A 25,184-nucleotide genomic window follows, 5' to 3' on the forward strand; every position below is an offset into this window, starting at 1 on the left:
TCCCACAACATTACATCTTAATTCATTTGCAAGCTAATATATCGTAAAGATCGTCGAAGATACAGTTGTGTCAATGCTACAGAAGGATTTCACCTACTTTAGAAACAGTCAGCCAAAAACATGTAGAGTTCCTATGGTTTCTGCATACATTTGGGACTCTACAGAAAAACTCTCAAATTAATTTCCAAACCTCAGAATCCACTTCTTCGTCCGACAAGCGCCAACAAACATCCCCACACGGCACAAGTGTGGCCGTTAACGTTTAGAGAGACTAGGCTTCTTTACTACTACTGGCTCACAAGCTAGTCATCACTTGCAGGCTCACTAGCTACCAGAGCAGCATAATCTGAGGTGTATTGGGGCGTTCATGAGTGGCATCCATACAACGAAAGGACTGCACTTGACTCGAGTAGATTAGCAGATTTGAAGATTACACAAAATAAAATCCAAATGGGACCACTGTCGAGCACTACCCTTCCAATTCTGTTTCATCAGAATTGCTTTCGGGTGGCACGCTAGCTTTAGCATCTGTCTCCCCATTTGAATGGTTCTCGAATGATGATTCTGTGTTCTGCCCATTGGCAACGACATCGCCTTTAGTGTCTTCTTCCATATTGCTTCCATGCTGGGCATTATCCTCTGGTGCCTCTTCGGAAGTTTCAGGCATATCTGTATCCATGGGATGGTGCGCATCTGTATCAATCGGAAGGAGTTCACCTACTTGACCTGAATAAGGCATGTACTGATGAAACTTTACCTGAAAAAAAAGAATTAAGAAAATTCCAGTCAATTAGTAAATTTTGAGTCAAATCGCATGGACCTTTCACTCTACTGACCACAAATAAAAAATGGCACGGTCATGGCAAGTCAAATTTGTTGAAATTTAGCAAATACACACAAGTGAAGGCTTAGAAACGTTTAAATAATATATTTTAAAATTTGGAGGGTAGTTAATTTTAAGGGCATCAGATATAGGGAGATGACCCCGATGTTTAAATAATGAATATGTAGGAAAGTGAAGGCTTAGAAACCTTGAGATTGAAATTCATATTAGGAGACCAACTTACAATTTGATTTTAATTGCATGGGATTGAAATTCATAAATACGGATGATACCCTTATGCAGGTCCAAAGGGTACTCCCACTAATCAAGATATTTTTAATATTTACCCGCTCACCATCTGCTCCTCAAATCAAAATATGACGAAAAAGAAAAATTGAATGCACCACAGGAAAGCATACCTCATAAAGCTGCTGGTAGATACCAATCATCTCATCAACACTGCTGACAAGATGAATAGGACCAGTTTCTTCAACGTGACGCTCAGTGTTTGATGTAATCTCATTCAAATTAAGGGCAAGGTGATCAGGTCTCTGAAGTAGACGTTGAAATGTAGGCTGAAGTTCGTAGCATTGTTCAAACAAAGAACGACGGCAAAACACATAAAGACCCAGTCGGGCACGAGACATTGCAACAATCAATCTCCTAACATCACGAAGGTGACCCACAATGCGAGTACGCACAAGAGAGAGCAGTATAAAGTCATTTTGCTGACCTTGAAATTTATCAACTGTTGTAACCTGATAACAGTGCACAATTAAAACATTATTTTACCAATGGGATCACAAAGGTCAACAGAAACAATAGTTTACTAAAGCGATCACACAGCGTAAAATTGCAAAGTTAGCAGAGCTAATGGGTAAGGATGAATGAAACTTATTTCTGACAGAACTGTCAGAAAGCCCAAATGCCTTAACAATACCATATAAGACACTTTACAGGTCCCTGGCCATTTGTTCCGAGGGATCAACGAGAACTAAACTAGCCTACAGAGACACCAACTTGTTGACAGACCTTTAGATTTCACAAATGGACTGTTCAATTCTTATTTCTTTAACATCTACTACGTTTGTATTTCATTAGTGTGCCTGATGTTCAATTTGATACATTCACATTCTAACGCATTTTAAAGGTCAATGAAATCTGCAAATTGCATAGTGAAAGTGTTGATCTTATTCTTACCTTGCTGGGAGGGCCTATGAAGTCATAAGGAGCACAACGTCTGTTGATAACATCGCGGATTAAAAGCTTCTGGCCATTGTAAGTGGTCAATATGGAGATTTTGCTTGCAGGGTACCCAAGTAGACGCATATAAATGTAGACACTGACAATGTATTCTGCTTCCCCCACATTTTGGAAGAAATAAGGTGAAGGTGTAGACTCACCTCTGCCATTGTAATCCGGCACATCCACCAACTGGTATTCATAGGAAAATCCAGAATTTGCTCTATGAAATATGGCACCCTCCTTTACATATGGAAGGTCACCCAGATCTCTGTATCTCCAGTTGTACAGTTTGGCTATACTTGGCCTGGCTCTACCCTGGGCATTAAGTTCAATATAAGGAATGCCCAAACGTACAAACCTAGTAAAGAGACTCTGATCCATGTGGCTGTATTTTTGGAATGCTATATTCTTAACAACAGGAGGCAACTGGTGATGATCACCAATCAGGATACAGCGTTTAAGCCGAGCATAACCATCTTCCTGCCTCTGGAGCAACATTGGTATGAAAGTTTCAATCTCCAAAATTTGAGCACTTTCTTCCATGAGCAAGTTGTCATACTTGAAACCTAACTCAAGGAAATCCTTTCTCTTTAGAGCTGCATGAGTGCATGTCATGGCAACTATCTTTGCCTGCTTGGTCATCAGGTAATTTGCTCGATCAGCAGTAGACTTCAGTAACTCAAATGCCCTACACTCTTCAAGCTCTTGAAACATGGTCTTCAGATGACGAAAGCAACCCTTGGCTGCCCACATATCTTTCTCAAATGACTCACCAGTAAAGACTGGTTTCAGTGTGTTGGAGAAGAAATCCTTGAAGGGAAAACGATCTTTAACGAATGATGTTTTATCTTTATTCTCCTTACAAGCAGCAAGGAATTGCTCCCAATGCGAGTAAACATGAAGCAACCAAAAGTACCCAGCAGTTTCACATGTATAACCTACATCCTCAGGCAACTGGAGTGATCTAGCCAGCCTTTCTACTTCACTTAGCAACTCCAAGCGCCGCACAAGCATGGCATTGACACGACCTTGTCGGCTGAAGTCCAGATCAGTTGCTAGCTCTTGCTCTCCTTGCCCAAGTCGAAGAAGATAGCGTGCAGGCACATCCCTCTAAAACAGCAAACAGGGAAATATTAAAAGCTTGTGACAACATAGAAAATAGCTATAGGCAGGAATTAACACCCTAAAAGATAGAAATATGAACCTGCATAATCTTCTCAAAAAGGTCATTTAGAGCCTGGTTTGAATGAGTAATTATCAATGTTCTCTGAGACGGACAATTATGATAAAGAACGTTCAGAATTTGGACAGCGGTATCAGTTTTTCCTGTACCAGGTGGACCCACGACCATTGTTAGTCCTGGCTGAATACCTGAGATGATTGCTCCAACCTACACAACAAGGATGATTAGAAATTATTAATACAGAGACTAAATGGCAAAAACATTGCTTCCCAATTAAAAGTTTGTTACTTTAACTTCACAACTAAAAGATGGGAAAAATATCTAAAAGTAGAACAACCTACAAATTCATATATCATATTACTAGTATGGTGTTACCATGTGATTTGAACAGAATCATTGAAACTGTAAAAAAGCTTAATTACCTATACCTTAATAATGTAGTTTTTATTAATGGTTTCTTATTCATCCAAGGATTTTACATCAAGTTTACAAGTTGGTATATTGCAATAAAAGAAAACAGACTGTACATGATCATAATATATAGCTGCACAAGGTAAAAAAAAGGAATAACTACCTGAGTGGGTGTAAATTTAACAGAGTTCTTCCTTGGCTGATCTTGGGGATACGGACCTGGGTCAGGAGGTGTGTATGCTTCAACAACAATTTTTTCTTTCTCACTATCGGAATTATCCATGGGGACATCATTAGTAGATTTCTTATTCCCTGGAAGAGCATTGGTGTTGCTTCTCATCGTCTTGGGAAGTGTTATTCGAAAAGGAGGCCTTGGATTCAAGTTTTCTGTGCCATCTGGACTAATAAAACAAACCTAAATAGTGAACATGTAAACAAGAAAGTCATTAGTCAGATCACCCTCCAGGAGAACAGACAGACAAACAAAAAATTCCAGAGACATCAGAAATAAAGACAGTATATAGGCAAACCTGATCATCTGGAAAACATTCTTTCAAATGGTCTGCATCAAGGAAAGTATCTTTAAAATCCACAGTTTCCAAAAGATCTGGCATATTAGTCCATTGTGCAGCAGAAGGATTACCATACCCCAGAAAAATGTTGTGCAACCAGTCCGGAACAATACAATATTCATTCATGAGATCTCTAATGGATTCCAAAATTGCTTTAAAGTTATTTTCCTTGGGCTTTCTCCTCATCAATATATTGAATGTCCCATAAACATCTTCTGCGCCTTTTGCAGCAATGTTGCTGACATCCATGTGGTATTGTGCTGTATCTAAAGCAACGGTCACAGTTCTCAGTTCTCCTTTTGGAGGCTTCCATTCATCCCGTTTAATCCTTCCAGTAAAATCGTTCATTAGAATTCCCTCTTCATCACGAATCTCGATGACTTCACAACCCCGTACATACTGAAGACCAAGCCTCTGGGGCACGCTCGCCTTGCCATCCTCTTCTGCACTTAGAGGCTCAAAGGAAGGACGAATAGAAAGTAAAAAAAGGACATCATGCTCTTTAAGAGCATTCCATTCTGATCTCATCTGTCCTCTATAACTAGAAATGCTAAAAGTAATTTCTGCTGTCACAGCAGCTGGCTTGACTTCTCCAATATTTGGCTGTTTTACCTCACTGATCTTAAAATCTTTGATCGGCACTGCCATCCTTGACCAACCACGAAAAGCAGTTTCTCCTTCATTATTAATGTACGCATGAAGATGCGGAACAACTTCCTGAATATCCTCACGAATCTCATATGTTGATTCGAGACGAAAGAGATTGAAATTTCTGAGGAGATAATCATGTAATGTTAAAAATTGTAAGTTCAGTTTTGGAAGGGCCAGACAACCTTCTCCAGAGTAATTGATGCTTGGCACAAGGCTTTCATCCCACATGATGAGCTCATTTGGGTACAGTGGAAGGGCATTTATTTTTTCCTTTTGAGACTGTTGCTTTTCGAAAAAGGAAACCATGACTTCAATAAGGAAATCAACCCTTTCAGACCATGGATCATCCCTTGAAACCAGCTTCAGCTGCAAAACAGAAAAATATATCAGTAAAACAGAAGTTTACAATATCCATAGTGATGAGTTCATAACTCAGCACACACCCGAAAAGAAAAGAGAGAAAATGGAGAACAGTAAATTGGAAAGCTGACATTCCTCAAGCAAGTAATTAGCTAATTCAGAGACAAAGGAAAATACAGATTGCAACATGTATGTCCTCAAAACAGAAAAGGTATGGACAGACAATCTTCACTTGAGTACTCACTAGCAGAAATAAATACCAATCCAGGGAAAAAAATTTCAAACTATGGAATCTTAACTAGCATGCCTATCAATGTCATACATACCTTTGAACAAACCAAATTCTTCAATTCACCAGGAGAAAGAACAGACAATTTCTTTGAGAGATCATTGCGCTTGTCAATCGAACCAATGTTAGCCAATGCAAGCTCTTGCAACTACAAGCAAAAAGGGGAGAAATATTCAGAACGCTAGCACCAATCTATAGAGGAAAACAGAGAAAAGAATGCAGCAACTCCTTTAAACCAAAGTCTCTTTATTTCTCTGATTATATACAGACCTTAGGAACCTTTTTAAATGCAAGTAGCTGGAAAGATTGCACGCGTTCGTAATGAGATTGAAGCACCTCATCATCTGTCAGTTGTGTCCCAACATGATCATTAATCTCAAATCCTTCATAAAACTGCAGCAAGTCGACCAACTGTGCAAAGAGTTTCCCCTTCTCGTGTCTATACAGAGCACTCAAGTGGCATTTGGCAACTACAGCCACATCAGAAACAAGCGGCCTCAAGTACCTACAATCACAACAAGATAGAAACAATGTACAATCACAACAAGATAGAAACAACGTAATAAATAGAGAAGAAAAACTATAGGGCATGAAGGACTGACAGCTCTAACTCTCATGATCCAAACATATAATGGCAATAGGATAAAACTGACTATCTGTTCAAAAATTGAGCATCAAACAGAGAGGGGGAAGGAAATGAACATATTTGCAAAATATACCTCCTTGTTGGTAGTTGGCTTAAGAGGTCAATAAGAAATTCCATAAACCTCTCACAGTACAAAACACAAGCATCATCGACACGCATAGCATCAGCAAGGTGATAATCTTCATTCATACTAGGATCCGGGGCTAAAACCTTGGAATCAAGTATCTAGAACAGGCACGAAAATAAAATTAAAAATTTCATTAATTCCTCAGTATTGACAATCAAAGACCACAAAGCACTACTCAGAATTTATTAGTGTGAAATACAACCTCAAGGAACTCTTCAATGAGGTTTCTCAAGAACTGAACTTCAAGTGTAGTTGAAGGGTCAAATGCATCTCCGCGTTTTGCAGCCTCTTTGGCCTCCCTCTTGATCATCCTTTTCCATTTCCTGATCAAATCAGGATTAAAACAAAGTTCCATCTGCGAATGAAAATGAAAATCAAGCACGATAAAATACAGGTCACATAAAAATTCGGATGATAACAGAAACATATTTTCAAAATAGACAACATATGTGTTACCTGAAAACGACCGTACGACAGACTGTGCCAAGATTGCAAACTTGCTAACCTAAGGACAGTATCGCTCACGATCTCATCTTCCAAACTCTGTCACAAAAAAAATAAATAAATAAATTCAGTATTGTATAATATTAAGTACTTTGCCGCATCACCCAAATCAATTGAGTACTTCACTACAATATTCATATCCTTAAACGAAATAAGTGCATCAAGACTTAATTGTATGTTTTTAACTACATTCAGTGATTAATCTCATTACACATATGACCAATATACAAAACTGATGCTGTGTCAAGATAACTGAACCATGTGTTCGAGCTAAACTTCTACTAAGGTCAAATCATATACTATTAACAACAGATGATGTGCACAAAAGGTATCTTATCTCTTTATGTAAAAAAGATAAGATGTGTCAGCATTGAAGCCAAAACCAGAACTTGAATAAATTTTTATGCTCAGATAAATTTTATGACGAATAATTTGAAAATATAAAACAAGCAGACAAGAACAGCAACCTACAGTTGACAAAAGCAAATTATGAATGTTTCTGGACTTACGAAACAGACTGTCCAGACTAACAAACTAGAGAAAGGATAAATACACTGATGCTTATGGATGTAAAAACTAATAAACCCCTCTATGGGAAGTAGCCCGCCCACAAATCTTTCTAGAACTAGACATATTGGATAAAGTATAAAACCAAACATTAGGATGCTACCATACCTGAAAGGCATTAATCATGAACACTAAATAATTTGTCTTCTCAGCTATGCTTAACTCTCTTCCCTGCAAACATAAAAGCATCAATTTAAGTCTGAAACATAAAACACCTGAAGAAGTCATTCAAATTAAATGTATCTCCTTAGTAACCTTCCCTCCTCTCCTAAAAAAACACACAAAAAATAAAAAATCTAGCATACATACATTATATTTATGGCCATAAAGCAACTTTGTTGACCTTGAGTCAAATATTAGCATCTATCAGTTTCTGAATCCTCGATGACCAGATGGTTCATCATACATCATGCAAATTTGATACTGTTTATACTTTAAGTAAGCTACCAGTGTATATCTCAAAGCAAGCACGAAACGAAACAGCTACGAAGTGGACCACAATTGATTAAAATGCAATGAGCATGGCAACCATGTCCGTAATCATATACAGAACATATGAATTGTGAACCAGCAGGTAAGCTTACCAAAGGTCAACATATAAAAACCAAACAAGGTGTGATTGCTATGCATGAACGCAACAAACTTATGGAGAGAATCACCAGAGTATTCAGTTAGAAAAACAATAGAGATTTTGTAAACTTCTCCATTCCACTTTTCAAAACTCACCAGGTACAAGTTTTGGGACAAAATCATATGAAAAAATAGACAGGAGAACAGAAAGTGGGACACTACTATGAGAACATGCCAGCACAAGCCAAAATCCAAAAGCACTATTGGGTGAGAAGATGGCTTAATTGTTGGAGAGGGTTTGCTTGTGCGCCTCCCTTTGGGGATCAGTGTCATCAGAGATTCAGAGTTTAAGGAGAGCTCAGTTTATGTTATATTTTCAAATGCATGATGTTATTTCTTAATATGTCTTCAAAGCGTTTTGTAGTATTTCTGATGTAGGTAAATGATAGTTTGTTTTGGTTTTTCCTCTCGAGGATATATTGTCCTTGATAATGTTTCATCATCATGAAGAAGGAATCACACAAACCACTCCAACTATATTAATATACCAATACTATAATGCACAAACTATGATTGTTACTTAAGTTTCATAGCACCAAATACACGTCACTAATACTGATTTTCTTGATAATGAAATTAGGATTAAAGTAGAATCCTTTTCACCATTATTCATACATGAGGAAGCAATCCTATTGACCATTATTCATGCATGAGGAAATATGGCAATCAGATAAAACGAGCACAAACCGATTTAAGCCGAAGAACCCTCTCAAGGAATCCTTTGAACACATCTTTCCGGTCATAAAAGCACGCCCAAGCTGCGACATTCTCTCGAAACTGCAATTCCAAAGTTGAGATACACAAGTTCAATCATAATTGTTAGTTGCAATATTACCAAGAAATGCATAACCATTAAAACAGTTTATAAATGCTACATATCAATAATTTCAACGTTCAGGACCAAATTTTGGGGAGCAACTACCAGAAAAATGAAAGAATCGTTCCACTATCTAACCCGAAAAATAACTACTTGGATTAGTTTTCTAGCCAACAGCTTCTTAGCAACCAGCGATACCCTAATCTCAGTACAGAAACATAAAAATTACAATTACAAAACACAGTACCTTCTCATTGACAATGAGAATCATGGACATAACGTGCTCGAAGGTCGCGGTTTCGGGGTCAAAATTTGGCCACAGATAGTTCTCCAAGTACTGACTGACCTCCAGAATCATCACCCTCTGTGACGGGACGGCCCTTCTCTGACCCTCTTCAACTGACAACTCCGTCCGATAAATCACCTTCACTAGCTCCGGTTCGAAGGGCTTCTTGGGCTTCGACGCGTCTAGGGTTTTGGACCAATTATCGGCGGCAATCATCGTGAGCCGGTCCCGCTGAATCTCCGACAGCGTTATCGAGCTAGGAAGCGCCGAACCGGGCTTGGCCTCGACCGGGTACTCGAGCGGGTACTCGGCGACATGGTGGCGCTTGAAATCGTACGGCCCTGTTCCATACACCTTCGTCATTGCCACTCGCTCGCTGATCTAAAACCCAAGTTAGGTTTTTGGGGTTTTAAAAGAGCTGAGGTTTTTGGGAAAATTAGGGCTTAGATATTCGGGTTTTTGAATCTTGGCTCTGTTTGTGTTGGGGAGTGCTAACTTCTCAATGAGTGTTACGAAATACAATTTATATAGCCAAAACTTATCCTTTAATGTGGAAGCCATATTTGTGTGCTCACACTAAAATGCTGAGTTTTCTCGACTCTTAAAATAAAGGTTGGTTTGGTATTGCTTGATTGGAAAAAAAGTTACTTCTGCTGTATTTGTAAAATAAATTAGTATAGTGTTTGATAAATTTTTTTGTAAAAATGCTTTTGATAAAAAAAAAAAAAAAAAAAGCAGATGATAATGTTTAGTAAACTTTTATGTAAAACAGTTATGACTATTTGAAATGACCAAAAAAGTATAATACTAAATGTGTTATGACAAACCATGACGTTATTCGTTGGTAAAAATCCTTGAAGTTCCCATACTCTTTGGTTGTCATCGAAAAACACTAACTTGACTACTGGAAAGTTCCAACACCATGGAAATATAACTAAATCCTTTGAATCCTAAAGAAACTTTTAAGTAAATATTTTTAATCAATACAAGTTAACCGTAATATGGGAGTTTGATTGGAGCTCTTTGGCTTGTTTTACTGGTGATTTCATTTAATTATTCTATTGTTATATGAGTTATCATTGATGTGGGTTTTCTTAATTTTCTTTCCCACCAAAACCGAATCAACTTCGTGGATCCAGTTGCCGTCGATTTTTCCGGTGACAAGTCATAAAATTCAGTTGCTCTGTGTGTGGTATGGGTGGGTATTGCATCAAAGGGAGGTTTATTTCTTCGCTAGATTTTTTTTTTTTTTTAAAGAACTATGACCATAATTAATAGGTTCATATATACCGATTTTAATTTTTACCCAGTGAATCCAGATCCATTCATTAGCTTGCAAAAGTTGCATACTTTGTTGTTGGTGAATGAATCGCCAAAACAAAAGTAGCATACTTTTGTCCAAGAGGGTTTAGGCTTTAAAGTTTATATTGTTTTTTATTTTGGGGTATTTGAGTCTTTTTAAGTGTAATTTTGGCTAAATTTGAAATTATATAGAAAAACTGGTATTTATGAAATTGAGGATTAAATTTTAGCCATTTATGATAAATACTCGTCACAAAATTAAAGATTGTTGAAGGTAAGATCTCTCACTTATAAACTTATAAATAAAAATGAATACTACTAAACTGTAGTAATAACTAGCGAAATTCATATCATTTGATTTATAAAATTTGATTTAAAAATTTAGTCTCTTTAGCATTACTCTACATTTAATATCTCTTAAATGCCAATTTTTTTCCTAAGAGCATCTCTGTGAAACCCCGTCCCAAATTTAGTGTATTTTCATATTAACGGATTTATGAAATTACTAAATTACCCTTGGGTTGACTTGTTTGACCGTCTCATCAAAACGCGTAGTTTTAATTTTATTAAATTATTCTTATTGTACTTATTGCCACAAATGCATAGGCGTGAATGGATTTGAATTCAGAACTATAACGAAGATTTTATGTTCGAAACATCAAACGTTTTCGGATATTTTTGTGTTTCGTCTTTAGTGACCTTGTTTTGTGAGTCACTAAGGGCCATATGTCCCCTCCTTTCTTTTCCATCCGTGACCCCCTCCCCTCTTTTTTCTTTTTCTAATTTTTTTTTTTTTGCAAGGACTCTCTCTCCTTACTTTCTCTTCTTCTCTCTAGCTCTCCCCAAGATCTTTCTCTCACTCTCTCTGCGATCTCACTCTCCTCTCTCTGAACTCACTCTCACCACTACAACAATCCCAAGATTTGGACGTTGAACCTCGAAACCTAGCAAAAAACATGGCACCTTAACCATGACAGCCATGGTGCACCCTCACCCGACGAACTTCGGCAATTTTTGTGAATTTTTCGACGAAGGTAAACTTCTAGAAACTCTTAGGATTTGTTTTAAGGATAGATCGAAGCTTGTTTTAAGTAGTATATGCGTGTTAATCGTAGAAAATAGCTTGGAGTAGCTTTTCCTAGTTTTCCGGCGAGCACCTGCCACTTTCGAGGCATTTTCCTAGCCAAACCAGGATGAGTTAGCCATCATGTAAGTTACCATTCTCTTCATCTTGTTGAGTACTACAACTTTGGTTTTTGAATCACTCAATTTGGTTGAATAATGAAAAAGTTATAGGTGTTTGAATTTGTGCCCAGAAATCGGCCAAACCTTGGCTTGAAAACAGGTCGAACCCGTCCCACCACCTTTGTCCAACCTAATTGGCTAGCCCAACCCATTAAACCTGAGACCCAAACTAGGCCTTTGGGCCATGCAAATCGGGCCTTCGGCCCAATGAACCCCAGGCTCAAACCTTAGGGAACCCAAGCCCAAGCCGCACGTGAGTGACGCGTGGGCATGCGTGTGGGCGTGCGTGAAGGGCCGCTTATGCCGGCGCGTGGAGCATAGGCGCCTTCGCTGAAGGTACTGTGCTCCATCGCCGTCCACAGTGGCGCCAGAGACTTTTTCGGCGACCCATCTCAGCGCGTGGTCGTACTCGAGGTCCCTCATTATGTTTTTCGACGTCCTAATTCCATTTATGACGTCCGTTTTCAGAAACTCAATTGTTATGATAGAGTTTTATTAATTGGACCCTTTATGTGCTTAGGTGCGATTATTAGCAGCGTTTCCGTCCCTCTTATTTCGCACGGCTTTTCAACAAAGGAGTATCTGTGAGTAGACCCCTTCCAAAATGCATGATTTACTATTAGAAATGCATACATGAAAAACATGATTTAATGGTTACGTTTTATGAAACGTTTATGAGTAAATTAGATTTACACTTTATGGTTTTACTAAAAATATTTTGGAATACCATACTTTATTGATTTTTACGTTCTTTGTAGTATATATGATTGATGACTATATACTATGAAGATATTTTAAGATATGATGTTTGAGCTACTAAGCTCCTTAAGATATATGTACTTATGTTGGAAATATTGTATTCAATGTTTTTGTGCTTATCTAGTGGTCATTATTCTGCCTATAGGCGATGATACTTATGTTGGCTTTGACCGGGTGATGTAGTGGCCTACAGGTAAGAAGATATTCATATATTTAGCTTCAGTCGGGTGATGTAGTGGCTTCGGTCGATTATGATACAACTATTTAGCACATTATATACGATATATGTTTTATGAAATAATTTATGGCATGCTAAGGTTTTCAAAAAACCTATTACATATTATACTACTGAGTTTTCATAAACTTTGGGGGTTAATACGTTGATGAATAACTGTTTCAGTATTACTTATATATCAACTTGGTCCACTCATATTTTGTTTTGCGCCCCCTCAAGGCCTAGGAACGAGGCATACTGTCCGAGCTACGAGACATTCTCATACCAGTGACTTTGTGTCCTTCTTTCTGCTTGGACATTCTTGTAATAGCACTTTTTATTACACTTTCCGCTTGTATTTTGAATTAGTAGTATGCTCTGAACATGTCATTCATTATCATTTTTATTTTATTGACAATTGAACTTATTATATTATTTTGGAAAGGTTTGTATTTGAATATTAGATGTAGTTCGCGCGAAATTTATGTGCATGTTTAGGTGTCGGCCAGCACATGGCCATCCCTCTGTCCCCTGGACATCGGGATTGGGGCGTGTCAATCTCCAATAAAGATGTTAAAAAAATGTCAAATGCAAATTTGTAGGCTTATGCAGCAATGTCAAATTTTCTTTTACTCCAACCCATATGTTTTTTTTATTCAATTAATATTTGTTGAACCCGCTCTTCAAAATAAATAAATAAAAACTGAACTTTCATGATTCATGATTAGTGCATTATTATGATCCACACAACAAAACATTTAAATATAATAATTCTACATCAAGTTTTCTCATATCTCAAATTTGGCAGCACACAATAAAATTGTCAATCTACATAGAATGAGCATATCTGTTGGAGTTTGTATATGCATTCAAATTTTATTACGTGGCATTCCACTTAGGAGATGGCAAACTACCTTAGCTTAAAAAATCCAATCAAGTTTGTAAATTTATCTTCACGTCTAAACTTATCAACTAGAGGGACACTTAGCAACAAACTTGTACGAAGGGAAGAACGAAGTTAAGAAAAATAGGTGAATGTTGAAATGGAACTGAACTTAAATATCTCATTGCTACGATTAGTTGTATTTCTATCCAAAGGTTCTAGATCTTATATTCAAATATCTTATGCTAGATATATTTTAGGATTCTTCCGGTTTAATATGAATTCTATATAAATAAATAAAATAAAATAAACTCTCTTACAACTAGTATAATGCTTTCATAGTGCATTCTCTGCTCTCTAGTATTGAATTCTAAAATATTTATACTAACATATCCGTCGAAGAGCTTTAATCAATATCACACTGGTAATTTAAATTAATTACGGTTGCTTCTTCTTGTTTGTAGATGGTCAATTTACACAATTCAACTATAGGAAAACTAAACTTTGAGTTTTAATGATAAGAACAAAATAAATAGTAAAGTGAATAGTACCAAGATTGACTTTTTAGTGTAAAAATGTGGTTTTTCGTTCAAGTCAATAGTACCGTGAACTTTTCGTTAAAACTCCCTTCAACTATTCACGGTGATGCTGAATTTTTATTCCAACACTTGCCTAGGAAAGGGAATTGGATCCCATAGGATTCTCACATTTAATCATTCATCATTAATCGTACGGTCATAAATCATTTGATTTTTTTTTTATTTAAAATTAAACACAAATAGTATCTGACGAAAACTGATCATACGATGTACGATGAATAGTTACATTTGAGAAGAAATAGAAAAGAAATGAGCTGAATGCGTTGTGACTTATAAATAGGAAGATGAGGAGATAACGGGCGCTGGATGTTCATGGTTGCTTTTACAGTATCTATAGAATGAGCACTGTGAACTATCTGCTTCAAAAAGATAGTTGTAAGAATGAAAGTTCAACCTTGATAAGAATACAGATAAGATCAAAAAGGCCAACGACTGGAAGCGAGAGTCCAGCTCAACGGACTATTGAGCAACGTGGTTCCCACATTTAATCATTCATCATGTATCGTACGGTCAAAAATCATTTGATTTTTTTATTTAAAATTAAATACAAATAGTATCTGACGAAAACTGATTATACGATGTACAATGAACAATTACATTTGAGAAGAAATAGAAAAGAAATGAGCCGAATGCACTGTGACTTATAAATAGGAAGATGAGGAGATAACGGGCGCTGGATGTTCATGGTTGGCTTTTACAGTATCTATAGAATGAGCACTGTGAACTATCTGCTTTAAAAAGATAGTTGTAAGAATGAAAGTTAAACCTCAATCGGAATACATATGAGATCAAAAAGGCCAACGAAAGCGGGAGTCCAGCTCAACGGACTATTAAGCAACGTGGTTCCCACATTTAATCATTCATCATGTATCGTACGATCAGAAATCATTTGATTTTTTTTATTTAAAATTAAACACAAATAGTATCTGACGAAAACTGATCATATGATGTATGATAAACAATTAGAATATACAGATCGCTAGAATTTTGACGTATGTACACCCTCAGATAGTTGGCATAATCACTTTCAAATTGATGTATATCTAATATCATTTTTTTTCCATCCCCCAATCACATCGCATCTCATCAAAACCCAAGTGTTGAGGGCTGTGTGGTTTGCCAACACAAGATCATTTGTCTCTTTAACTTTATTACAACGGATGTTTTTGCTCGATGACTTGTATATTCTAATGATAGGACATGTCAAATGAACCCAATTCATTAACTTCGTCATGAAATATAATATCATATGATGTCACCATTTTAAATACATTGAATAATCTCTTCATGTCATGTCGGGGCCATCACAGTTGAAAATATCAGCTACCCTTGCTGCCGATCATATTAATCCCCCGACTGTTTCGGAACAGTCTTCTTCCATCACCTCTCCTCCTCGACCGTCTCTTTCCAACGCTGACTGCACTAGAGCTGATGGCTCCGCTTGCCTAATACAGTTGCCCACTAGTGGTCGATTGTCCTGGTCCACCTTCATCATGCAACCATCTCCACTGGAAGATGATGCACATGCTCTTGTCGTCTTCGCTCTGCCTACTCTAAACCCTAAACTAATTGTTTTTCATTTGAAGAAAGGATGATCATAAACAACCATTGGAGATACCAATCCCAACCGGTTTCAACACTTATAGTTGCTTAAAGTCTTGAATTTATCTTAAGCGCTATAAAAAGATAAGCAAGCGCTATAAAAAGATAAGCACTAATACAAATTCAAGTTTCGCAAGAGATCCTTGAAAAGTGATTATATTATGGATAATGACTTTGATTTTGTCACGACGTTTCATTTTTGTATACATTCTACCACACATCAATATTCTAAACTCTTAATAATACAGTGGATCGATGAGAAAAATTATAACTATACATCATCAAGAACGTGAAATTAGAAATGCACATATATCTAGATCAAAGATCTTGGAAATGAGATTTAAAGTTTGAAAATAATTTTATTCCATGTGAAGTATTGCTCTCAAACAAACCCACGTTGATTTGGGTGAAATTTTTTAAATCGCAATCATATGTCTGTCTACTCTGATGTTGAATTATTTTTAAATAGTTATAGGATGTCTTTAAGGGAGGGACTCTCATTTTTAATAAATAGGAATTAATTGTAAGGCTCATATATCGAATTTTAAAGATTCGAATTATCTATTTTTTAAGTTGAACTTTATAAATCATGCTTACAAAATATTAGCCAAATCGAAAATATTTGAGGCATCAAATTGAGTTCATAAAAATTGACGAACATTTTATTCTAAGAAAAATATTGAAATTTCATCATGATAATTGAATAGAAAATAATTTCGAATTAAATTAATTTTTTGCAAAAATAATTTATAAATTGAGACTTACAAAATAAACAATTTGAATCGTTGAAGTTAAATATGAAAAAGGTTCCACAACTGGACCTGACTTCTTTGCCCTCCCACTTCCTATACACTCAAATTTTTTTCTATTTTATGCGGTCATGATTAAGTCACGTTAATGTTTTATAAAATAATATTAATATAAAATATTGACATAATTTAACTGTAACCGTACAAATAGGAGGAGACGATGGAAGTGTACGAAGAGTGGGAGGGCAGAGTAGCGAGGTCCTCCGCAACTAATCTCAATTTTTTTAATAAAATGGGGATCACCCAAGAAAGGAAATGACAAACTCGACAAAGGTTTAGGAAAGCGTGGTAGGTAGAAAAGCAGAGAGGAGAGAAAGGAATATATTCAAACAAACAAGAGAGAGAAAAAGAGAGAGGTCAGGATTTGTCCATCACCATGACTGAACAAGCGGGTTCACTTCCAAGCTTCCAGAGGTAATAAACTCTTACCTCTCTTTCTCCTATACGTTTCTCACCACCCACTTCTGCGTTTTCTGCTTTGTTGTTCATTGCTTTTTCTGGATGTTAAATCTGCAACTATAAATACAGCTTTGCTTATATTGTTCATGTGAATCTGTGATCTGGGGTTTGAATCCAACGGCGGAAAATCATTTGTGTTAGTTTCCCTTTGTGGTTTTTACAGTTTGCTTCACTCTTGGCATACCTTCAGATTATGTAGTAGTGAATGTGTTTTTTGGTTCGAAAAGCGAAGCATCACGCTTATTCCAGGAAGTATTTAAGTGATTTTTCCAAATTTACTTGCATTTTTATTAAGAATTTGTTTCAAAAATATTTTCATCTAAAGCACTTTCAGTCATTTTAAAAGCACATCCAAACGATTTATACACCTGGATTTTTGCCGTTAGATCTTGGTCATCGGATACCCGATTAAAGATTTAACGACCGAACATTCTGGTGTATATCATATACATGAAAATCCCCTGAAAATGATCAAGGTTTCTTGGTCAACTGAAATCTCGAAATTTTTATTCATCTGAATCTGAAACCGGTTGCTAAATTTTTTGAACGTGGCTTTCTCATATTGTCACAAATTCACAATACTAAAATTTTATCTCAATTTCGTGTGAGAAATAAATAAAATATGTACAATTTTAAGGCCATGTTATGTGGATAGGTTTCCCTAATGGATGCTCAGTTCTTTCCCTTCTCCTCAGGTTAGTAGGGAAAGTGGCACTGGTGACCGGCGGAGCCACTGGCATTGGAGAAAGCATTGTGCGCCTGTTCCACAAACATGGCGCAAAAGTTTGTTTAGTTGATGTGCAGGACAACCTCGGCTTACAAGTGTGCGAATCCCTCAACGGAGATCCAAACATTTGTTATCTCCATTGTGATGTCACGGTAGAGGATGATGTTAGCCGCGCAGTTGATTTCACTGTTGATAAATATGGCAAGCTGGATATCATAGTCAACAACGCTGGGGTGACAGGTTCGCCTTGTCCAGACATCCGCAATGCAGACTTATCTGAGTTTCAGAAAGTGTTTGATATTAACGTGAAGGGAGTGTTCCTCGGAATGAAGCACGCAGCTAGGGCAATGATCCCGCAGAAAAAGGGCAGCATAGTTTCTCTTTCCAGTGTTTCAAGTGTTCAAGGAGGCATTGGACCACATGCATACACAGGGTCCAAGCATGCTGTGTTGGGGCTGACCAAGAACGTTGCAGCTGAGCTTGGGAATCATGGGATACGCGTTAACTGCGTTTCTCCTTATGCAGTTGCGACGAATTTGGCTTTGGCTCACCTGCCTGAGGATGAGAGAACCGAAGATGCCTGGACAGGTTTCCGATCTTTTATATCGAAAAATGCCAACTTGCAAGGAGTGGAACTGACAGTTGATGATGTAGCTAATGCTGTGCTCTTTTTGGCAAGTGACGAATCCAAGTATATAAGTGGGGATAATCTCATGATTGACGGGGGCTTCACTTGTGTGAATCACTCACTGAGAGTCTTTAGATGATGAGAAGAGTTAAATGGATTGGTCCTTATATTTCCGCTAGCATCTTTGGAGCGTTTGTCGTGGAAAATGATTTCCGCACTTCCGATTCCTCCTGATGCACTTATCTGTTTCATAGAAGTCCAATTTCAGATAATGAAATGCCGAATATGTTTCCATCTCTCTTTACAGTTAACTGTCTACCAGGCTTCTTACAAGTACTTTTTCACATTTCCAAGTTGACCATTTCGTGTGCATATTGCTGGATTGTTGCATTCTTTTCCATCATACGTTATATGGAACTTATGCATCTGCCAGGCCATGGAAATGTCAAAGCTTATGAAGAAACCCACCTTCGGAGAAGACTGGCTTCCGGAATCATTTTGAAGCTTTCATTCAAAACAAATCCGAGCAATAAGAAAACACCTTCACCGTAAATATGACTCCAGAGCCTTAACAACAAATAGGGTAAACAGTGTAAACAAGACGGTTTGGATACAAGAATATTGAGCATAACGAGATCCAATCGAGTTTGTAAATTTATCTTCACGTCTAACTTATCGACTACAGGGACACTTAGCAACAAAATTGTACGAAGGGAAGAAAAATAGGTGAATGTTGAAACGGAACTGAACTTAAATATCTCGATTAGTTGTATTTATATCCAAGGATGCTAGATCTTATATTCCAATATCTTATGCTCGATATATTTTCGGATTCTTCTCGTTTAATTTGAATTATATATATATATATATATATATATATATATATAACTCTCTTGGGACTAGTATAATGCTTTCATAATGCACACTCTGCTTTCTAGTCTTGAATTCTAAAATATTTCTACTAACATACTCGTCGAAAAGCTTAAACCAGTATCAGACCGTTACTTTAAATTAATTACGGCTGCTTGTTCTTGTTTGTAGATGGTCAATTCGCTCAATTCAACTATTCATGATGATGCTGAATTTTTGTTCCAACGCTTGCCTAGGAAAGGGAATTGGATCCAATAGGATTCGTACATTTTAATAATTTATCGTGTATTATGCAGTCAGAAATTATTTGATTTTTTTATTTAAAATTAAATACAAATAGTATTTGACAAAAACTATTTACATAATGTACGATGAACAGCTTGAATATAGAAATCCCTAAAATTCCCACAATAGGAATGACCATCCTCATCCCTAGGAAAGGGCCCTAGTTATGACTCCCCTTCCTTCTTTTGACGTATGTACACCCTCAGATTGTTGGCATAATCACTTCAAATTGATGTCTATCTAATATCACTTTTTTCCATCCTCCAATCACATCGCACCTCATCAAAACCCACCGAGTGTTGGGGGCCGTGTGGTTTGCCAACACAAGATTATTTGTCTCTTGAACTTTTATTACAACATATGTTTTTGCTCGATGACTTGTATATTTTGATGATAGGACATGTCGAATGAACCCCATTCATTAACTTCATTATGAAATATAATAGTATATGATCTATCGTCCTTTCATTTTAGATACATTAAATAACCTCTTCTTGACATGTCGGGGCCATCACAGTTGAAAATATCAGCTACCCTTGCTGGCAACCATATTAATCCCCTGACTATTTCAAAACAGTCTTCTTCCATCACCTCTCCTCCTCGACCATCTCTTTCGAACGCTGATTGCATTGGAGTTGATGGCTCCACTTGCCTAATGCAGTTGCCCACTAGTGGTCGATTGTCCTGGTCCACCTTCATCACGCAACCCTCACCACTAGAAGATGATGCACCTGCTCCTGTAGTCTTCATTCCGACTACTCTAAACCCTAAACCCTAAACTAATTGTTTCTTCATTTGAAGAGAGGATGATCATAAACAACCATTGGAGATACCAATCCCAACTAGTTTCAACACGTATAGTTGCTTAAATTCTTGAAATTTGTCTTAAGCGCTATAAAAAAATAAGCACTTAACACAAATTCAGGTTTCGCAAAATATCCTTGAAAAGTGATTATATTGTGGATAAGGGCTTTGATTTTGTCACGTTGTAAACATTCTATCACATTGTAATGTTCTAAACCCTCAATAATACAGTGGATCGATGAGAAAAAATTATAGGAACCCACCATACAACATCAAGAACGTGAAATTAGAAATGCACATATCTCGAAATCAAAAATCTTGGAAATGAGATTTAAAGTTTGAAAATAATTTTATTTCATGCTTCACCTATGAAAAATCGACTTTCATGTGAAGTATCGCTCTCAAACAAACCCATGTGTGATTTGGGTGAAAATTTTTAAATAACAATCATATGTCCTTCTAGTCTGATGTATTTTTAAATAGTTATAGGAGGCTTTTAAGGGAGGGTTCCCATTTTTCATAAGGTAATTTTAACGAAAAACTTATGATACTGTTCACTTTAACGAAAAATCATACTTTTATACTAAAAAGTCAATCATGGTACTATTCACTTTACCCTTTATTTTATCCTAATTGTTAAACCTTAAAGTTTTCAAACTCTTTTCATTAGTTGTTTATTTTATTTTATTTATTTTTAGTATTTATAAATGAGCATTAATTGTAAGGTCCATATATCGAATTTTTACGATCCGAATCGTCTATTTTTCAAGTTGAACCTCATAAATCATGCTTACAAAATATTAACCAAATCAAAAATATTTGAGGCATCAAATTGAGTTCAAATAAATTGACGAACACTTTGCTCTAAGAAAAACATTGAAATTTCATCGTGATAATGAAATAGACAAATGATTTCGAATTAAACTAATTTTTTGCAAAAATAATCTATAAATCAAAATTTATAAAATAAACAATTTGAATTGTTAAAGTTGGATACGAAATAGATTCTACGGCTGATCACTATTTTTTTTTAATAAAATGGGGATCAGCCAAGAAAAAGTAAACTTGACAAAGGTTTAGGAAGAAGTGAAGTAGGTAGAAAAGCAGAGAGGAGAGAAAGGAATATATTCAGACAAAAAGAGAGAGAAGAAGAGAGAGGTGGGGCTCTGTCCACCACCATGACTGAACAAGCGGGTTCGCTTCCAAGCTTCCAGAGGTAACAAACTCTTACCTCTCTTTCTCCTGTACGTTTCTCACCACCCACTTCTGCGTTTTCTGCTTTGTTGTTCATTGCTTTTTCTGGGTGTTAAATCTGCAACTTCAAATACAGCTTTGCTTATATTGTTCATGTGAATCCGTGATCTGGGGTTTGAATCTAACGGCGGAAAATCATTTTTGTTAGTTTCCTTTGTGGTTTTTACAGTTTGCTTCACTCTTGGCATAACTTCAGATTATGTGGTAGTAAATTAGAGCTTGTTTAGATGAGCTTTTCAAATGAATGAAAGTTTTTTTTGTGAAAATGTTATTGGAATAAATCCTTAATAAAAATGCACGTAAATTTGGAAAAAGTACTTAAATGCTTCCTAAGTGCTTTTTGAATCAAAATGTTTTTTTCTAAAATCATTTTCAGTCATTTTAAAAGCACATCTAAATGATTTATACACCCGAGGTTTTGCCGTTAGATCTTGGTCATCGGATACCGGACTAAAGATTTAACGACCGAACATTCTGGTGTATATCATATACTTCAAAATCCCCTGAAAATGATCAAGGTTTCTTGGTCAACTGAAATCTCGAAATTTTTATTCATCTGAATCTGAAACGGGTTGCAAAATTTTTTGAACTTGGCTTTCTCATATCGTCACAAATTCACAATACTGAAATTTTATCTTAATTTCGTGTGAGAAATAAATGAAATATGTACAATTTTAAGGCCATGTTATGTGGATAGGTTTCCCTAATGGCTGCTCGGTTCTTTCCCTACTCCTCAGGTTAGTAGGGAAAGTGGCACTGGTGACCGGCGGAGCCACTGGCATTGGAGAAAGCATTGTGCGCCTGCTCCACAAGCATGGCGCAAAAGTTTGTTTAGTTGATGTGCAGGACAACCTCGGCTTACAAGTGTGCGAATCCCTCAACGGAGATCCAAACATTTGTTATCTCCATTGTGATGTCACGGTAGAGGATGATGTTAGCCGCGCAGTTGATTTCACTGTTGATAAATATGGCAAGCTGGATATCATAGTCAACAACGCTGGGGTGACAGGTTCGCCTTGTCCAGACATCCGCAATGCAGACTTATCTGAGTTTCAGAAAGTGTTTGATATTAACGTGAAGGGAGTTTTCCTCGGAATGAAGCACGCAGCTAGGGCAATGATCCCGCAGAAAAAGGGCAGCATAGTTTCTCTTTCCAGTGTTTCAAGTGTTCAAGGAGGCATTGGACCACATGCATACACAGGGTCCAAGCATGCTGTGTTGGGGCTGACCAAGAACGTTGCAGCTGAGCTTGGGAATCATGGGATACGCGTTAACTGCGTTTCTCCTTATGCAGTTGCGACGAATTTGGCTTTGGCTCACCTGCCTGAGGATGAGAGAACCGAAGATGCCTGGACAGGTTTCCGATCTTTTATATCGAAAAATGCCAACTTGCAAGGAGTGGAACTGACAGTTGATGATGTAGCTAATGCTGTGCTCTTTTTGGCAAGTGACGAGTCCAAGTATATAAGTGGGGATAATACGGGGGCTTCACTTGTGTGAATCACTCACTGAGAGTCTTTAGATGATGAGAAGAGTTAAATGGATTGGTCCTTATATTTCCGCTAGCATCTTTGGAGCGTTTGTCGTGGAAAATGATTTCCGCACTTCCGATTCCTCCTGATGCACTTATCTGTTTCATAGAAGTCCAATTTCAGATAATGAAATGCCGAATTTGTTTCCATCTCTCTTTACAGTTAACTGTCTACCAGGCTTCTTACAAGTATTTTTTCACATTTCCAAGTTAACCATTTCGTGTGCATATTGCTGGATTGTTGCATTCTTTTCCATCATAAGTTATATGGAACTTATGCATCTGCCAGGCCATGGAAATGTCAAAGCTTATGAAGAAACCCACCTTCGGAGAAGACTGGCTTCCGGAATCATTTTGAAGCTTTCATTCAAAACAAATCCGAGCAATAAGAAAACACCTTCACCGTAAATATGACTCCAGAGCCTTAACAACAAATAGGGTAAACAGTGCAAACAAGACGGTTTGGACACGAGAAATATTGAGCATAACGAGATCCAATCGAGTTTGTAAGTTTATCTTCACGTCTAAACTTATCGACTACAGGGACACTTAGCAACAAAATTGTACGAAGGGAAGAAAAATAGGTGAATGTTGAAACGGAACTGAACTTAAATATCTCGATTAGTTGTATTTATATCCAAGGATGCTAGATCTTATATTCCAATATCTTATGCTGGATATATTTTAGGATTCTTCTAGTTTAATTTGAATTATATATATATATATATATATAACTCTCTTGGGACTAGTATAATGCTTTGCATACTCTGCTTTCTAGTCTTGAATTCTAAAATATTTATACTAACATAATCGTCGAAAGCTTAAACCAGTAACACACCAGTACTTTAAATTAATTACGGTTGCTTGTTCTTGTTTGTAGATGGTTAATTCGCACAATTCAACTATTCACGGTGATGCTGAATTTTTGTTCCAACGCTTGCCTAGGAAAGGGAATTGGATCGAATAGGATTCCTACATTTTAGTAATTTATCGTGTATCATGCGGTCAGAAATTATTTGATTTTTTTATTTAAAATTAAACACAAATAGTATTTAACGAAAACTATTTACACAATATACGATAAACGGCTTGAATATAAGAATCTTTAAAATCCTCACAATGCGAATGACCATCCTCATCCCTAGGAAAGGCCCCTAGTTGTGACTCCCCTTCCTTCTTTTGACGTATGTACACCCTTAGATTGTAGGCATAATCACTTCAAATTGATGTATATCTAATATCACTTTTTTCCATCCCCCAATCACATCACATCTCATCAAAACCCACTGCCAACACAAGATTATTCGTCTCTTGAACTTTTATTACAACAGATGTTTTTGCTCGATGACTTGTATATTTTGATGATAGGACATGTCGAATGAACCCAATTCATTAACTTCATTATGAAATATAATAGTATATGATGTATCGCTTTTCATTTTAGATACATTAAATAATCTCTCCTCGACATGTCGGGGCCATCACGGTTGAAAATATTAGCTACCCTTGCTGGCAACCATATTAATCCCCTGACTATTTCAAAACAGTCTTCTTCCATCACCTCTCCTCCTCGACCATCTCTTTCGAACGCTGATTGCATTGGAGTTGATGGCTCCACTTGCCTAATGCAGTTGCCCACTATTGGTCGATTGTCCTGGTCCACCTTCATCACGCAACCCTCACCACTAGAAGATGATGCACCAGCTCCTGTAGTCTTCATTCCGCCTACTCTCAACCCTAAACCCTAAACTAATTGTTTCTTCATTTGAAGAGAGGATGATCATAAACAACCATTGGAGATACCAATCCCAACTAGTTTCAACACGTATAGTTGCTTAAATTCTTGAAATTTGTCTTAAGCGCTATAAAAAAATAAGCACTTAACACAAATTCAGGTTTCGCAAAATATCCTTGAAAAGTGATTATATTGTGGATAAGGGCTTTGATTTGGTCACGTTGTAAACATTCTATCACATTGTAATGTTCTAAACCCTCAATAATACAGTGGATCGATGAGAAAAAATTATAGGAACCCACCATACAACATCAAGAACGTGAAATTAGAAATGCACATATCTCGAAATCAAAGATCTTGGAAATAA

At 36.9% G+C, this 25,184-nt stretch overlaps 2 protein-coding genes, 1 long non-coding RNA gene and 1 pseudogene across 3 annotated transcripts; 3 read left to right on the plus strand and 1 right to left on the minus strand.

Moving 5' to 3' along the window:
* On the minus strand, positions 1 to 9,624 carry LOC103957662 (RNA helicase aquarius). The gene is made up of 14 exons (XM_009369856.3): positions 9,073 to 9,624; positions 8,696 to 8,785; positions 7,487 to 7,549; positions 6,764 to 6,850; positions 6,510 to 6,662; positions 6,254 to 6,405; positions 5,805 to 6,039; positions 5,572 to 5,682; positions 4,193 to 5,251; positions 3,826 to 4,077; positions 3,273 to 3,458; positions 2,024 to 3,178; positions 1,243 to 1,581; positions 1 to 757 (listed from the first exon to the last, which is right to left on the minus strand). Exons 1-14 carry the CDS (start codon positions 9,472 to 9,474, stop codon positions 470 to 472), a joined length of 4,572 nt encoding a protein of 1,523 aa, XP_009368131.2. The 5' UTR covers positions 9,475 to 9,624; the 3' UTR covers positions 1 to 469.
* Positions 9,625 to 10,974: 1,350 nt separating this feature from the next.
* On the plus strand, positions 10,975 to 13,058 carry LOC125478258. The gene is made up of 4 exons (XR_007259109.1): positions 10,975 to 11,447; positions 12,179 to 12,242; positions 12,563 to 12,610; positions 12,872 to 13,058. It is a non-coding gene; the product is annotated as an uncharacterized LOC125478258 (long non-coding RNA).
* A 3,723-nt stretch (positions 13,059 to 16,781) lies between these two features.
* On the plus strand, positions 16,782 to 18,634 carry LOC125478256 (xanthoxin dehydrogenase-like). The gene is made up of 2 exons (XM_048586302.1): positions 16,782 to 16,938; positions 17,679 to 18,634. The coding sequence occupies exons 1-2, from the start codon at positions 16,901 to 16,903 to the stop codon at positions 18,475 to 18,477; spliced, it is 837 nt and encodes a 278-aa protein (XP_048442259.1). The 5' UTR covers positions 16,782 to 16,900; the 3' UTR covers positions 18,478 to 18,634.
* Positions 18,635 to 21,357: 2,723 nt separating this feature from the next.
* Positions 21,358 to 23,769, plus strand: LOC125478257 (annotated as a pseudogene).
* Positions 23,770 to 25,184: the final 1,415 nt, after the last annotated feature.

The sequence above is a fragment of a genome, unplaced genomic scaffold, assembly GCF_019419815.1.
Source record: "Pyrus x bretschneideri cultivar Hongxiangsu unplaced genomic scaffold, Pyrus_bretschneideri_v1 Contig24, whole genome shotgun sequence".
Lineage (NCBI taxonomy): Eukaryota > Viridiplantae > Streptophyta > Magnoliopsida > Rosales > Rosaceae > Pyrus > Pyrus x bretschneideri.